Raw genomic sequence first — 17,402 nt, 5'->3', positions numbered from 1 at the left:
GGCTGACAGTGTGTCAGCCTCTTCATAGGAAGCCCTCTGCTGGGGTTACCACTCCAGGTAGCAGCAGTTTCATCACGTTGGAAGTAACATCCCACTATTTTCTACTTTCCTTTTATCACTGCTGAGAAGCTAGCCGTTAAGTCATCGTTCTTCTCACGGTCGTCTTTTTTTTCTGGTGAGATTTTCACTATGATGGGTCTTCTTTTTACTTACTCTTCTTTGGATTTGTTGGAATTTCTGCATCTGTGGACTACAGTCTTTCATCAGTTCTGGAAAATTATCTTCAAATATCGCCTCTGCCCCATTCTCTCTCCTGTCCTCCTAGAACTCCATTTACGTATATGCTAAACCATCCACTCTATCCTCCACACTTCTTAACCTCCCTAACTTACCTTCTATCATCAAATCTCTGTGCTACATGCTGGGTAATTTCTTCAGACCCACTACGTTTTAATTTTTCAGTTATAATGTGTTCATTTCTCAAAATTCAATTATGTTCTGCTTAGAATGTGCTGTGTCACTTTTTACAGCTCTATTTCTTGCAGACATTTGCAAGAGTGTCTTTTATTCTGTACATATAATAAGCATAATTCCTTTATGATTTGAGTCTGATAATTCTGGTGTGTATGGGCCATGAAGGTCTGTTTCTGCTGTCTTTCCCCCACTAGCTCTCACTCGCAATGCCTCATCGCCTGTGGACTGGTCCGCTTCTGTGGAATGCGGCCAGCTGCCTTTGAGCAATTATTTGCAGAGATTCTCTGAGGCCAGAGATGACGGTGTCTTGCTCTAGAGAGGATCTGCATTTGCTTCTGCCGGTACCCAGGAATATGACCCACCACCTAGTTCCACTTTAATCTTAATTTGTGGCTTGGGGTGTCTGGACTACCTCCCACATATAAATTTAGGTCAAAAATGTGTCCCAGAATCAGCCTCACATAAGTTCTCTCCATCATGATTCCCAAGGCTCACTGGCAACTGACTAAAGCCTTTAGAAGTCTTTTGGCTTAGGGAAACCCAACAGATGAGCGCTGAGAGTGGAGGGGTCGTGTGTGGGCTGCCTCATTTCCAGAATCCTTGAACTGCCTTTCAAGTTGCACCCATACACATCAGCGTTGTAACAACACATCGTATGACATAACTCTGAGTCAGTATGCCATTACAGGAGATGTTATGATGTTTAGACGACTTTAGCAGGGATAAGTTTGAGAGCATAGAAACGTAAAGTGTTGTAGATTATTAAGATTACCAAGTTCTAACCAAATTGTAACAGCACAAGGACAGCAAACTTTTTTCTTCAAATGAATTCAAAACTTTTGCTGGCTCTCAACGGAGATAAAATTTAATTTCTCATGCTGAATTATACTCGCATAACAAGGAAGTGGGTACATACCCTCGTAAAGCCAGCGGCAATGAGGGGCATCACAGATGACTCTTCTCTATCCGTCCTTCAGAAGAACACAGGAAAGGGTTAGAGACCATTTTTATCAATTACAGCTCACCTCTTTATTCACTAATTTACATAATACTAGGACTGTCATATGTTAAATACTTTTCGATGAAATTAGATCAATATACCAATCAGAAGTATAAAATTGAAAATAGTTTTGTTTTAGTTGTGTATGTCGCTTTCTGACAACGCTTGAATTACAGAGACTCTGCACTAATGGCCAGGATACAGAAGTAACCACATATCTATTTGATATGTAAGAATTTTAATTCAAATTCTTCCCCATTTTCTTCTACTTGAAGTTTCTTTAAAAAAAAAAAAAAAAAAAAACAACAACAACAACAACAAAAAAAACTCTTCTCCCCTAAACGCTCTGGGAAAAGTTTACAGGACAAAGAATCCTTTCTTCTATCTACAAAAGTATATAAGCTAAATAACATTTATTTGTATACTGCCCTTCTCCTAACATATTTCTATTCTTCCCTACCTCCAATTTCAGGATGAAATAAAAGACTTCCCCCGTTTACATATGAATCAAAACTTCGTAGGTACACGGGAGTCAGAAAGCCCTTGGGAGGTGTCCCTGGATAAAATTCGTACTTTTAGGAATGGGAAGTCTCTCGTAGTTTGCCTGTTTCTAAAGTGAACGGCAGTCCAGAATCACAAAAGCTCACTCGAGAGCAGAAACTCCCATCAGGGAGTTAACTGGTGAAGTGGAAGAAAATAAGAAAGAACACAATGCCACTGAAAAGAGTCACACCTGTTATAGACCATGGGCACTCAGGCCCCTGCTAAGGGCCAGCACAACACAGATACCTGAACTTCAACCTCAAAAAAAATGAGAGCTTACCTGCGTACTACACCAATAATAATTGTGTTTTCAGAGAGTTTTGATGATCTAATAGACCTTTAAAGAAAACAAATTTTAAAATAAATGTAAAGCAATTCTTAAAAAAAAAAATACACTGAATCTCAGTAGAACGATTACAGTTGGGGAGAGGTAGAAGAGGGAGCAAGTCACACTCTAGCTTTACCTTCTTGGCTCTTTGATCTTCCTCCCTCTAGGGCACAAGCCCCACTCAGCAGACAAGTCACCCTAACAGGCTTGCTCCTCATTCTGGCCTTTGTTAATCCAAGCGGCGCAGGGGAAGAACGCTCCCTATTTGGGCTTACGTGACTGGGGTTATGGGTCTCTCCCTGCCAAAGGGAAATGCGAGTACATGTGTGTTACCGCAAGCTGATGGCCGCGGTTACAGTGGGGACAAAGCCCAAAGGTCAGCACCCTAAACAGTACAAACGAAGAGCTCCTAGGTAGGCAAAAGCAGTAGCAACAGAAATTCAAAACTAGGAAACGCAAGATGTTCTAATCCGTCAGAAAGCAGAGAATCGCCACCTGACAGAAAGAGGAAGAATGGAGGACTGGGGAGGAGACACGGGGGTCGCGGCCCCCACTAAAATCACCCGTGGAGTACGAGGCTCCCCACAGAGTACATTCACCCCTTCTGGAGAAGCCGCTTCCCAGGAACAAAAACGCAGCCGATCAGACAGGGCAGAAATCAACATGACCTGGGAGAGGAGGAGGGGGAGGAGCAAAGGGTCCACTGGGGGTGGACAAGAGCTCACCCTATATTTTGATTGGGGGGGTGGGAGGGGAGGCGGGACACCGGAGCAGATGCGGAGCCACGCCACAGGAAGGGTGGAAGGCAGCCCTGGGCTGAAAGGAAGACACTCACACAGGACGGGCTTCAGCAGGAGAACGGAGCGGCCATTCCCAGCCACGTCGGAAGTATGCTGGCCTTCTAGACAAGCATCCGGGATGGGACAGAGAACAGCCAAGACTTACTGCATGACCTCTGTTCTGTTAGTTCAAGAACCAGAACCACTCCTGAGTCACAGAACACAGAAAACCACCTGCGTGATTCTTTCCCAGTTCTCCCAAGGATGCTACAGAATGTAGCCTTTCCAGACGCATCCGAGCACATCAACTCAGCACACATGACAGATACCTCCATTTGGCAAACTTTTTCTGTAAAGGGTCGGATGGCAAGTGTTCCAGGCTTCGTGAACCGGGCCGACTGTCACAACCACTCCACTCTGCCACTGTCACGTGAAAGCAGTCACAGTGGATGCCTAAATGAGCGGTGTGGCCATGTCGCCCAGCACAGCCCTGCCTCACGGCATGGGGGCTTCATGTTCTCAAGGCTGAGTCTAATGACAGACACAGACTGGATGTAGGGTACAGAAGTCACTCAGGGATGGACATGCAGCTCTAGGGACGAGCCAGTCGGCTCTCGTGGGCCGCACGGCTCACACCTCTCCGTGTTTCTGCTTTACCCAGTGTCCAGTCCATTCAGCTCCCATCTGCCTGTCGATGCCAGAGGAAGCCAACCTCCAGGGTGCCACATGGCTACTGAATTGGAAGAGCCCCTGGACGGGTCACGACGGGTCACTGCGGGTCTGCCGACCAGGTATCAGTCCCCGGTTCCAGCAGGATCTCCCTGCCTGGAGAAGAGACACGCTCACCTTCCGGGAGCAGGCCCAAGGAAGGGCTGTCCAAGCGTGGAAGTTGACTGGCACAGTGGACACTCACACAGATGAGGCCAGCTCATTTCTTGAAACTGTGGGCTGCTACTGAGCCCAGCACGAATCCTACCCAGGGAGAGACGAGACCCACAAATGGTATTTCTGTGACTTCTGAGGGCACGTACTTATTCTTGTGTTCATACTTCCATCGTATCACCAAGATTTCAAGAAAGAAAAGGCGAATTTAAGTATGCAGTCAGCTATCTCAAATCAGCTCTCCTCTTTTTAGAAGAAAAACAGAGACCTGAGTGGTATAAATAGCAAGTAGGTAACTGTGCACATCCACTCATGAGGTCATTCTGGATGACTTGCTCGGGACACAGGAAGGAGGGCGGGCACTGGGCTAAGGACAAAGCATAAAGAAGGCCACGTTTACCTGGAAGCAAGGGGATACCTACAAAGGAAGCCAACACTGTATGAAATGGCAGAGGTACTCCTGACTTTTTCTGGTCCGTAAGGAGGAAGAACGGACTAGAAAATAGAAATGTAAGGAAACTAGGTTGGGATAAACAAACAAAAAAACACAACCCTTTACTTAAGGATTCAGGAAAACAAAGAAAGAGATTACTTAGCGTCATCAAAATTGTACAACCAGATGTTAGGAAGGCAGGATGTGAGAAGTCAGAGAAGAGAGAAGGCACTAATCTCTAGCACGAGATTCTGAGAGACCATGTGAGCGTGCTGGGAAGCACTGGGACTTGATGGGGTAATGCATAGGAGAAAACTCCGAACAACAGCTTAGGCAAGACTCTTCTCCCACAGAGAAGATGCGCAGAGGCGGCCGGAGGCAGTGGCAGCAGCAGCACCGGGAGCTGGGCTCATGCCAGGTTTCCTGATTCTTGCCTCCACATGGTTTCTTCCTCGTGGTCTGAGACAGGGGCTACGCTCGAGCCATGACACCCACATTCTAGAAGCAGGATACTTTCCCGAAGATGCACAGGACATTCCCACTGGCCAGCTGCAAGAAATGCTGGGGAATGCGTGCATTTTCTAGGTGGCCAGAGGCCCCACTAAACACTAGAAATTCTGTTACTAGGAAAGAGTAGACATGGGTATGGGGGGCAACCACCATTCTCCAGACACAATAGCAACTACAGACACATCTGATGAGGGTCTCAGCACAAGCCCGGAGGAAAGGCCGGGGCACAGAGGCAGACTGCAAGAGCCTGGCAAAGCCCTTCGGTGAGTTAACTTTTTCAACAGCTCCGTTACTCGCACGTCGCCGCTACTTCCTTCACCATGGGGAGTGAGTTTGAGATGGGAAAGACTGGAATTTACCATGGTGAAAAGGAGCCGTGGACCGAGGTGAACCCAGGGACAGTCCCAGGCGTCTGGCACCCGAGCCTACACCCGCTCGGCAGGTGCCCTTGGGCTCCCACGCAGGCCGCTCTCCCGTCCTCCCTTTCACCGCAGAGCCCTGCTCCTGGCGCACAAAGGAACAGCTCTCCATCTCTCCTGGGTACCCTAGGCACAGGCTTCTGAGAGGTTCTTCGGTTTCTTGTGGTGAATCATTTTCTCTGTCTTCAAGGCTGTTCTTTCCCCTCCGTTATCTGGCGTCTCTTCACAGGCCTTTATCCCTGTCATTCACCCTTGAAGGGAAGTGGGATCCAGCCCGTCGGGAGCCTGCCGCGGAGAGGATCACAGAAGCCTCCCTTGCTCGCCTCTGCTGGGCCCTTGGCGGCCCTCCTCCCCCCGGGGCTGGGCCTGCGGATCAGGGCAGCAGAGGCGAGCCCCTGCTCAAAGAGGCGGCCCGGGCAGGCAGATGTGAGCCGCACAGCCCGCCGGCCACTCTCTCCCGCTCCCCACCCGCTCCCAAGAAGCGGGGCGCTCTGCTGCCCCGAAGCCACAACACGCCAAGGGCTATTCACGCGCTCCTTAGGCTCTGGCCCCTCCTTGCAACGTGGCAGAAAAAGCCAGGTCTCTGCCTCCGCTCGAGGTCTTGGGGTCCCAGCGGATGCGGAGAGTGAACACCGGAGAGGCAGCGGGGGGGTGCGGGCAGGGCTCGGGGGCTCAGCAGAGGCGTCGGTTTCTCTGGCCGCACAGCTCCGGCGTCCTGGGCTTAGCACGACTGTGACAGTGACGTGGAGCATCTTCCCATCTCCTTCCCGTGGGTCCAGCTGGTCCTTCAGCTTCAGGACTCAAGCGTGCGGAAGGCGGCTCGGCCTCCAGGGTACAGAGCGGAGAGCCGCAGTGGGAATCCCGGCCGTCCGCTGCTCTCCCAGCTCCGGAGGTGGCTCGCAGCCCACGGCTGGCTTCCGAACCGCTGCGGCCAGCTCTTGTCTGTCAGCTTCATGGGTCTCTTGACAGGAAGCGCCTGTAACCAGACACAAGACGGCCTCCAACAGCCTCACAACCGCCTCGGCTCCTCTGCGCTCCAGCTGGCAGCGGAGGACCCTCCGCCTGCTCCCAACGTGCCCCTGCACTGGCCACATGAGCGTCCCAGCTGCCTACAGGTTGATGTGCAAGCCTTTGGCTCAGCACCTAAGGCCCTCCTGATGGGGTTCCTGCCTGCTCCTGGCCACGTCCCAGCCCGCCCAGCCCTGCAGCCATCCATACTGAGCCGAGAAGCCCCGTAGAGCTGCCCGGTCCTACACATGCTGCTCCCTGCACCTGGAAGGTCTTTCCCAGCTCTCTTTCTTTCAAAACTCCTCCCCATCCTTTACGACTCAGGCCGGACGTCCTGTGTGGCTCTCCCTGACACAGGGCCCTACAGCTCTTCGCATGTGCTCCTCGTGGGCACTTAGAGCCTGTGCTGAGACACTCATCTGTCAAGTAGAACAGTAGCTCTCCGGAGGCAAGAACCACGTCTTACTTGCCTGTGGAGCTCTAATACCAAAGACAGTGCTCAGAACCGAGAAGACTTAAAAAGTACGGCTCCTCAACTGGTGGATTTGGAAATGTCACAAACACAGAATATTTGCCCTTCAGCAAGGCAGCTGATAAGGAGTGTAAGGAGTTCCAAATGTCCCCCAGTAGAAAGATACAGATTAATGCTAGTTGTTTAGGTAAGTCAGCAACTGATGAAAACCCTTCACGGGTGGTGTGGATTAGGTATCCCAAAAGGAAGAGGAAGGAAAGGACAGAGCTCTGCCAGGGTAAGACCTCATGAGCTGTATAAATCAGCAGAGGGACAGGTTCAGGAGGGAGAGCCGGGAATAACTCGTTGAAGGAAACTTCCATAGTGGGCAGGTTCCCTTAAAGGGATGACCTTTAAACTAGGCATGGCCAGAATCAAGATGAAAGTAACTTAGAAAATTAAATTAGGGCCTACTCGTGCCTCTAGAAAACTCACTAACTACGGCATAAGGACCATCCCCGCCCTAGCCACAACAGACACACACCCTCAGCCACAAGGTGGAGGTGATGTGGTAGAACACAGCTAGCAAGAAAAACCGGAGCTTCTTGGCTGGGACCGTGACACAGCCCTCAGGAAAGCAGTATGCTCGGGGGCCGCATGTGTCATCATTCGCTCCCTGCACAGCACAGGGAAGACGGCCATTCTGCTTACTCTTCACGGGTCCATTCAAACCTGGCTGAGACTTTCGGTTCTGGAGCTGCACTTCCGAGGGCTACCGCCTGGAAGGGACCACGCGAGGCTGGGATACTAAAGCGCGCCGGGAGGAGCTGCCGGGAGCAGTGCACATATGCTGCCTCCGGGACAGGCCATTCCTGCCCTCAAAGGCTGGAAATCTGGGAAAGGGGATTAAGTTGGACTCAGCAAGAAAGAACTTCTGCTGCTCAGAGCTTCCCCTTGGGAACCCCACCCCAAGAGAGGCGGGATGCCGGGGGCGGGAACTTAGTAGAGGACTGCACACATGACAGTCTACGCTTCTCTGAAACCTCCTATGAAGCAACCCAGTTCACACACTCTGATATTCTGCAAGTGCTATAAACAAGGCACATCTGCCTAACATTAGAAGACAATTTTCAATTTTTTATAACTTTAAAAACATCTGGAACATTTCATCAGCTCCTGTTGCCATCATCTGCGGGTGATGGTTGTAGTTAGTCACAGACTGAGTTTCATTTTAACACTTAATGGTTTTTATTTACATGTATGTATGTATGTGTGTGTGTGTATTAAACTGTTTGAAGCAAAGCAAGGTAAAACAAAACAGAGGAAGGCCAGTCCGAGAAATAATGGTCCTTATGTCTTACTTATTTTATGTGCACAGAAGGCACCTTAGAAGACCGTGAATTTTACTTGGTGTATTTCTGGGCTGTTCTTACTGTCACACATGCCCATGGGGCTACTCAGGCCCACGTCCCAGACTCACCTGCACAGCGCCTCTGCGTCCAGCTGCCGGGGGTTTCTGTGGTCAATGATGATGATGTCATGATGCTTGTCCAGGAAACAGGCAAGAACAGCCTGAGCCTCCTTGGTAACTGTGCACTTAAACCCTGCTTTTTCACATGCCCTGCAGAATCCATTACACTGGTTATCTTCTTTGGTAAACACTAAAAGTACCTGAATCAAAAAAGAACGAGCACTTTTTAAGAAAAAAAAAAAGAAAAAAAAAGTCATTGTTAGAATGGTCATTTCTTAACATGCCACAGAAAACTCCCAAGTGTTTTCCAGGCAAGTACACAGATGTGGACACAACAATCTGTTGACAGAAATCCTCCTACACGTAACTCACAGACATTACCACTCAGCTCCCCCAAATTACTGCTATTTTATCTGCTCTTGTCTAGATGTCCAAGTGCATGGCTCATATTCTTTTGCTAATAAGCCCACTGGCGAACTCAACAAAAGCTTAAGCATTTTATCTTGAAACTATTTCAACTACACCCAAATACTTATTTTAGTTAACAGTAAGTTAACTAGACAAGTTCCTTGGATGGCAAAAACTGAAACTATTTTAGTCAAACTTTTAGAATACTTAAAACTTTTTTTTAAAAAATATTTTATTTATTTGAGAGAGTGGGAGCCTGAGTAGGGGGTCAGAGGCAGGGGGAGATGGAGAAGCAGGCTCCCCACTGGGCAGAGAGCCCGACATGGGGCTCGATCCTAGGACCCTGAGATATGACCTGAGCCAAAGGCAGAGTCTTAACCCACTGAGCCATCCAGGCGCCCCAAATAGTCAAAACTTTAAATAATGTATTTAAATGTTTTGACTCAAGATTTTATGTAATTCCTCCAACTTAAAAAAAATTACTTTGATGACAAGATATTTCAAGTAGACCCAAATATAATACCTCATAACTGGCCAGGCAATCCCTCAACCTCCCTTCCCTCTGGAAACCACCAGATTGTTCTAAGTCTGCTCTGCTTTTTGTTGTTGGTGATGGTGGTTTACTGTTTTAAATTCCACATATAAGTTAAATCATATGATACTTGTCTTAAGGCAAGGGATTAAGATAAACTTCCAGGGGTGCCTAGGTGGCTCAGTCGGTTAAGCGCCTGACTCTTGATTTTGGCCCAGGACAGAATCTCAGGGTTGTAAGATCGACCCCCACGTCAGGCTCCAGGCCCAGCGCTGGGCCTGGAGTCTGCTTAAGATTCTCTCTCTCCCTCTCCCCACAACCCCTTTACCTCTGCTCTCAAATAAATAAATAAATACGGTAAGCTTCCAGTCATAAAATATATATGACCTGGGAATACAATGCATGGCAGGGGGATTACAGTTAACAGTACAGAACATTATATGGTGACACATCGTAGCCAGAGTTATAGTGCTGGTCACTTCCTAATGTATATAAATGTCGAATGACTGCTGTACACCTGAAACCGATATAATGTTAGAGGTCAACTTCATTTCAATAAAAATCAATTAATAAAGTTCTGATTGACAGCAAATGACAAAATAAAGAAAACCATCAGTTAAGTGACACAGGCACAGCACCAGGCCCAAGGGGTGGCACCTGTGCCTCTGCCCAGGATGACGGCTTGCTGTCCCCTTGCCTGGCCCGGATCAGGTGAGGCCTGCATCTGCCATGTCTCCCCTCCACAGCCAGGCACCCCCTACCACCGCCCCCTCACCCCCCACCACGCCGGCCAGGTCTAGGTCAGAAGCACACTATTCCTTCTGTCCCTTCAGACCTGGATGGACTCATGAGGACAACGGTGGTAATGTGGAGGTGGGCAGCCTGTGAGAAGGACCACAATGCTCCCAGAGACCCTGTCCCCAAAGGCTCCGCTCCTCCTGAGTTTACCCAAGCGCAGGTCCACCACAAATGCCAAGAATTAAGAGAGCACAGCTCTGCCCGTCCCAACAGTAGATGGCTTGTGTGCAGGAAGCATCAAATAACACTGGAGCTCAATTTCAACAGCTTATGTTGTCTAATACTTTGGATCTGCTCATTTAAATATTTTCCAATAGAGCTGATTCAGCAACACAGGAAAGACCATGCTTTTGCTTTTTTGTACTGGAAAATTTCAAACCTACAGAAAAGCTGTGAGTGTACCGAACGCTAGTGGACCCTTCTATCTTCATCAACTGTTAAGATTTTGCCCTCTTTGCTCTCCCCGCCCCCCCCCCAGCAATTATGCACATTCTCTTCTTTATTGCTGAACCTTTCAAAGTAAGGTGCACACGTGTGTGTCCAAGAAAAATACATTCTCTTGTTTAACTAGAGTATTATTATCAGCTTCAGGAATTTAATGTTTATCCACTACTATTAACTAAAATAGAAAACTGTTTTCACTGTTAGGCCCTCTCCCTCCCCCTCTTTAAAGAAAATCAACATGTAAAAATTACAGCACGGTTTAGTATTGGTTTATCATTACCTGGAGCTGATCTGGATGAAATCTCATTGGGCCAAACTGCACGTCAGCTACTGCTACCTGTAAGAAAAAAGTGTGCTCAAATTTTTTTAAAGATAAGATCACTCTAAAATTTCTCTCTAATCAGTGCCACAGATGAAAGTGAGATTTTTACTCCAGAGAAAAATTACATAAATTAAATCGTTAATGCACAGAATCCCAGGGATCTCCTTCTAACCCTCAGGGAAGATGCAGAGCAGGGAGGGAGACATGGAATGAGCCTGACCTGGCTCTGCTTTTCCTCGTGGGGTGTGACCTTAAGCAAACTACTCAGCCTTCCTCAGTCTTAAGTTTCTCATTTGTCACAAAGATCAAATGAGTTTATAAGATGAAGGGCCCCCGAAAATTAGACACTGGATGAACACTGATTGCTTCTATCTTTCTTTGATGGACAATGAAATCTTACATCAAGAATGGCACATACAGGGGCGCCTGGGTGGCTCAGTGGGTTAAAGCCTCTGCCTTCGGCTCAGATCGTGATCTCAGGGTCCTGGGATCGAGCCCCGCATCGGGCTCTCTGTTTGGCAGGAAGCCTGCTCCCACCCCCCACCCCCACCTGCCGCTCTGCCTACTTGTGATCTCTGTCTGTCAAATAAATAAATAAATAAATAAATCTTTAAAGAAAAAACCATGGCACATATATAATGAAATTCAGAAGTTAGAATCATGCGACATCAGAGCAAAGGAAGCCCCACTGAGAGTGTTAACAGTTTCATTTTACAGACCAGCACAGTATTTATCAATAATTGTTTATCTATTTGAGAACTTAGCACTAAATGACACAGGTAAATGCAATGCCATAATCAAATCACAACACCAACGGAGGGGCTTAGCGTATACTGGGCGCTAGGCTAACTGCTGAACATATGTTATCTTGCTCAATCTTTACAGCAACACAGTGAGGTTTATGGTCGGAGAACTGAGGTTCCAAGTACCTTGTTTAAGGCCACAGAGTCAGCAAGTGGTAGCTGGGATTTCACTGCAAACCCAGGACCACCAGAAGGTTTGGGCAGTCTGTGCGCTGCATAAGGGAGCCCGGGGGAGGAAGAATATGGGGCTGAAACACAGCCCTGAATGATGGGTGCTGGCACTGAGTTGATCCCAGAGGAGGAGACACATTTCTGCAATTTTCCCAGAAACACTGTTAAGTACTAAAGGGAGTCCATGGCCAAAAAAAAAAAAAAATCTGCAGCAGAAGACCTAGATCTATAAGCTTTCCCACGAGATATTTCCTACCTGACAGCCCACCTCCCATGTCTCCCCTCAAGCAGTGATCTACCCCACAGTAAACACACAGAACAAAGCCCGCTCGGGATAGGGGAAGTCCGTGTTTATTTCTCACTGCTGGAAGTTGCTGTCTACCAACTACGGGACACCAGTTAAGTTTCTGATCTTCTTTGTGACAATTTCACCTCTTGGAAGGCGTAAGAAGAGCCAGGGCCACTACTATTCCAGACCTAAGACTGAGGAGGACGCTGTACAGGGCGGGAGGCTGGGAGGACAGACCTCCCCCAGCACCATCTAACCCCCCATGCTGTGGAGCTGCAGGCCAAGGCCAAGAGGGTCTTCAAAGAGAGGTCTGGTCTATGCAATCATTCGCTCGTGGTGCACTCAGAAGGAAAGCGAGAGGCACTGTGAGAGACCAATCTGAACAAAGAGTTTTCTGTCGGTTTTTATAAACAAAGTTTAAAAGAACAAATAGAAATACAAGGACGGATACAGACCCACTGCTTGGAGAATGCAGTGACCTACTCAGGAGAAAGAAAAGGGGGAACAAAATGACAGGAGAAGAAAGAGAAGGAAAATCATTTCGCTAATTTTCTATACCAGGGGGGACAGTTTCCTAGGAGAAAGCAGAAGACTCGGGAGTGGGAAGCCCAAGAGAAGGCAGCAGCCAGCCAGTGCTGGGGTCCCTTACGTGAGCACAGAGCGGCAGCCTCTGACAGAGGACTCTTAGGTGATTGGCTCTGAAGGGCCAAGTAGATAAAAAGGTCTCAAAGGAGCAAGAAATACTTATGCATAGTATAAAAACATTTGATACACTAGGTCACAGAGAAAACCTTAAAACACTTTGCTGAAAGTAAAAATGGTACCATTTTTATTTTTCAACCATAATGCCATTAAACCAGAAATTAAAAACATGAACTTAAGCAAAATCAACAAACACAACTGCCCTGAAAAAAATTTAAATACTAACTTGCAGTTGCCTGGTCAGAGAGGGAAATGCAAATTATACCTACAGATTATCTGGAAAACAGTAAAAATGAAAATATCATGTAACGAAACTTACGGGATGCTGCTAAATTTTACTCAGAGACAAGATTCACAGCCTTAAATCCTTCTGTCACCAAACAAGAATGAGGTACATTTACCAAGCTTTCAAGTCACTAAGTTTGAGAAAGTCAACAGCTCAAACTTAAGGAAACGGGGAGGGGGGTAGTAATTTAAAAATTTTATTTTTAAATAAAGTTTAAAATGATTTAAAAATGATAACTAGGATGTTTGTAAAATACATACGTGTGCATACACACACACACACACACACACATTATATATAGTGTTGATTATAAACTGAGGGACAAGAAAAAAGTATGACTGGTTCAGGGCAAAGCGTTATCGCTCCCAGGAACACAACTCAGCACACGGTCCACACCGAAAGTGGGTGAAGTAACTTTCACAGACAAAGGAAAATATAACTTTATGATCTCAACTTACAAAAATAACTCACTACTACATTCATTTTAAGAAATAAAAGAAATTATAGATTTTTTAAAAAAAATTATTAATTTTACCTCGGTATAATTTTAATATCATTTTAAAAACATTAATGTTTCAACAACTCTATTTACCACCGAACACTTACTTTATTTACTTAACTAGATTGCATTTGAACCTCACATCCTGTCTACGGGGTACATCCGGCTCTCAGGACCTCTGTCGAGCAGTGTCCCAGCAGAGCCGGACAACTACTTACCATTGCCCCCCCCAAAATAACCACCACCAGGAAATCTGATGACATTACTCAGTGAGCGGACGTCAGCAGTGGGCCCTTAAAGAGTAAACAACTTCCCAAGTGCTCTGGAAAAGGGGATCAGAACTATAGAATTCTTGCATTCTTCCTTTCTTTGTGTATGAAAATCAGAATCAAACTGACCTAATGCTTCAAGGTCATGGCCCTTTTAGTAACTGGTTGTGCACATTAATATTTAAAAGAGGATAGTCCTCCTTAAGTTAATTTTAATATCACAGCTTTGATGTAATCTTTCAGCTTCAAAGGCAATTGCTATCTTTGGACAACACAGAAACAACACTATGTTCACGGATATTGGTAATTATACAAGTTGTTGAGTTTAGTCTTCTGGATTTTTAGATATGTATTTATTAATACTTATTGTTAGAGATTGTAAAAAGTCTTTCTGTATTTTAGTAAAGTAATATTTGTAAATATGGCTGACAGAAACATGAAATGAATTATGTTTGAAACTTTGACAGACCACGTATCAGATTTCTTCTGTTTGCCTAACTGACCTAACATTTAGAAGTGACACTAGAAGGCCAAACCAGGGTTATGAATCCGGGTCCTGGATGGGGGTGGGAGAGAAAAGAGATACAGAATGCCAATCTATTTAAAACCTCTGTTCGCCCAAACCAACCCTATCTCTTGGCTGCTTTGTTTTTTTTCTCTGTAGCTCTCAGTCATCATTTGCAAAATTGCTTATTTTACTATTTATCTTCTTTACTGTCTGCCTCTCCCACTAAGAATGTCCGTGCTATGAAGACAGGGACTTATCTCCTTTATTCATTGCTGTATTTCCAATATCCCAAACAGTCCCTGGCATGGTAGTCGTTTAAGAAATATTTTTGAATCAGTGTTTACTCAATAGCTAATCTTTCTGAATCATTCTTTTATCCAGAAATCATACTCATACTAGTTTCTACATACACATGTACTTGTGATACAGTACTCCCATTTTCCAGAATGTTTTCTTATATACTTTATTTCAAGAAAGAACATAAAGGAAAGAAGGACTCTTACGAAAGCCTAAACTCTAGGAACCACAAAAAAATCATGTGATCTATTCTTTTTCCTATATCCCCTTTATTAGAAACAAAAGTTATGCTGGGATCAATTTACATTAATTGTCTATAAACCTAGGAACTCTAGCAAAGTCATAAATCAGATTTTGCCCTGAGCCAAGCTTCCCTTCCAGGTTTTCCCTGTACATCCTTATTGTCTTTCTCTCCACACAGAGTGGTAATTTGGTCAAGGGGACATACCTTCAACAAGACAGGAGACACCAGTTCCTGGGTGGGAAGAGTCAAAATTAGCCCAGCCACCTGGGGACCATGTACTGCTCTGCTTTAAGCCAAGCACAGAGCTGGCCAGGTACCAGGGAGTGCGAAGAAGTGCCAAACGAGAAGTGCCCAACCCCGTCCTTGAGTTGCAGGAGGGGAAAATGTCTGCACTGACAACATGATAGTTTTACTAGAGAAAGGAGGTGCCTATTATATGCTAAATACTCTTCCAACCATACTTAAATCCAATTTAGCCCTCCCCCTCCGAGTAAGGTAAACTCATTAACTCCATTTTATTGATGAAAAGAATGAAGCTCAGGGCAGGGTGGTTAGGCAGTTGGTAAACGATAATGATGAGAGTAAAACCCAGTTCAGGGAAACTGAATTCCTGTGGCCTTTCTATGCTCCATTTGGAAAGGCCTAAAATCATGTGACCCTCACTACACTGAGTGGAAATAAGACCGAGAACCTAGAGAGCAGCATTCACCCACTTGACCAATCTTTGTTGGGCACCCACGGTATGCTAACTGGTTTCCTAGGCATTCGACACCCAACAGAGAACAGGACAGACCGTATCTTTACCTAACGGGGAGATGTGACGGAAACTAAATAGGGTGCTATTTTGAATCAGAGTCCAGGAAGGCCTCTCTGAGGCAGTAATGTGGAAGATGAGATCTGAATGAGAAGAAGGCAGCCATACAAGGAACGGAAGAAGGAGCCCCCGGCAGAGGGAACAGGGGTGCATGGGACCTATGGTGGGAATGGGGCATTCAAGGAAAGGAAGGGGGAGGAGGGCAGGAGATGAGGTTATGGCTAGACAGGGGCAGTAAGATGCCGAGCTTTCTAAGCCAGAGCGAGAAACTTGCGTTTTATCCTAAATTTCATCAAAAGCCACTGGAGAGTTTTATACAAGAAAGTGATAGGATCTACTTTTTATTTTTTAAATAGATCCCTTTAAACAGATCCCCTTTATATTTTAAATGGCTCCCTGGTGGGGAATGGACAGTGGGACAGTCACAGCAGAGGCAAGGAAACCACTGAGGAAGCTTCCATAGCAGTCCAAGTGAGAGAGGATGGCCCTGCGGCCCAGGGGTTGTCATGGAGATGAGGAGATGGCTTTGGGGCATTCTGGAGTCAGGGTGATGAGGACTTGCTGATGGATAGGACATAATCAGTTCTACTGGTTTCTAGACTGGAGTTCTGATATCTGACTTACAGTTTTATTTAGGTGTTGATGGAAATTTGGGGTTCTGCAAGGCGTCCCAGTAGAAGCTGGTGTGGGTCTGCTTGGTTCTTTCCAGATCCACCCACAAGATGGCACCAAGATCTACCCTGCGGCAAAGCTAACGGCTCTCCTGGGTTCTTCTCCCAGCAGGCCAAATGCTCCACATCCATCCACACTGTCCAATCTCTTTTTTCTCTCCTTACCTGCTCCTGATTGTCCCTTCAGTCAATTTAAACAGCAAACATTTACAAGGAGACTTTTTCCCCAACTGGAATGCCAAAATCAAGTCACATGCTTGGGTAAAAACTGGTCTGGTCCTTCTTTCCCTAAACCCACACTGTCGAGCATAAAATGGGATCTGGATTAAATGCACTATTTAAAGAGTTTAACACAATGGCTGACTGTGAGCAAATGCCCAATAAATTCTAAAGTACGTACAGAAAAGATTTTCCAAGAAGCTTTTGCTAGGAAACTACAACCTTACACACACGTACACATACACACTTTTTTTTTTACACATACACACTTTAAGGCATTTTTAAAACTTTATTTTTCCAAAGAGCTATTTCTTTCAGAGCACAAAGGTAAACTCTAGAATTCACAAAGATAATCTCTAAAATTCACAAAGGTAATCACAAAGAACCATCCACTTCATGATACCTTGAAATATCATGCGTAAAAAATAGGACCTAGTTGTTAAATATCATGTTAATGTATTTGGTACAAGGGACAAATAAAGGTTTTCCTGAAACCCTCAAAGAAGACTGCCTCCAAAGGTGACAAGAAAATGAGCCATAAAAAAAAGCCCATCGTAGGATAACCCAACCCTAAGCTTCACTTTAAATGAGTCACTGAAATTTAAGAATCGTCGAATCCCAATGGCGGAAATCTGAGGTGTGACGTAACTAGAACCTGCCTCTCCCCAAACCCTCAAAAGAGAGGCCGCGGATCACCACATATCATCCTGTCAGGAGGAGGAGGGTCTACGGGCTGCCAGGGGAGAAGAGCAGGAGGGGGAGAGCTCGGCACTGTGCACGGAGCTCCCTCCAGTTAAACACTGAATCCAGCAGGTAGAGACGATTGGG

At 46.1% G+C, this 17,402-nt stretch overlaps 1 protein-coding gene across 2 annotated transcripts in view; it reads right to left on the bottom strand.

Annotated features, from left to right (window-relative positions):
* Window positions 1–17,402, bottom strand: part of PDE8A (phosphodiesterase 8A) — a 145,515-nt gene that overhangs the window by 62,977 nt on the left and 65,136 nt on the right. For both annotated transcript variants that reach the window (XM_032836978.1, XM_032836979.1), the window contains exons 2-5: window positions 10,761–10,817; window positions 8,308–8,498; window positions 2,298–2,354; window positions 1,391–1,445 (exon numbers count right to left, since the gene is read on the bottom strand). In XM_032836978.1, the coding sequence (XP_032692869.1) occupies window positions 1,391–1,445; window positions 2,298–2,354; window positions 8,308–8,498; window positions 10,761–10,817 (360 nt within the window). The remainder of the gene's footprint in view (window positions 1–1,390; window positions 1,446–2,297; window positions 2,355–8,307; window positions 8,499–10,760; window positions 10,818–17,402) is intronic.

The sequence above is a fragment of the Lontra canadensis genome, unplaced genomic scaffold, assembly GCF_010015895.1.
Source record: "Lontra canadensis isolate GAN:19392208 unplaced genomic scaffold, GSC_riverotter_1.0 scaffold94, whole genome shotgun sequence".
NCBI classification, from domain to species: domain Eukaryota; kingdom Metazoa; phylum Chordata; class Mammalia; order Carnivora; family Mustelidae; genus Lontra; species Lontra canadensis.
The sequence above is the reverse complement of the archived record's forward strand: the minus strand, read 5'-3'. Positions and strand labels throughout refer to the sequence as shown.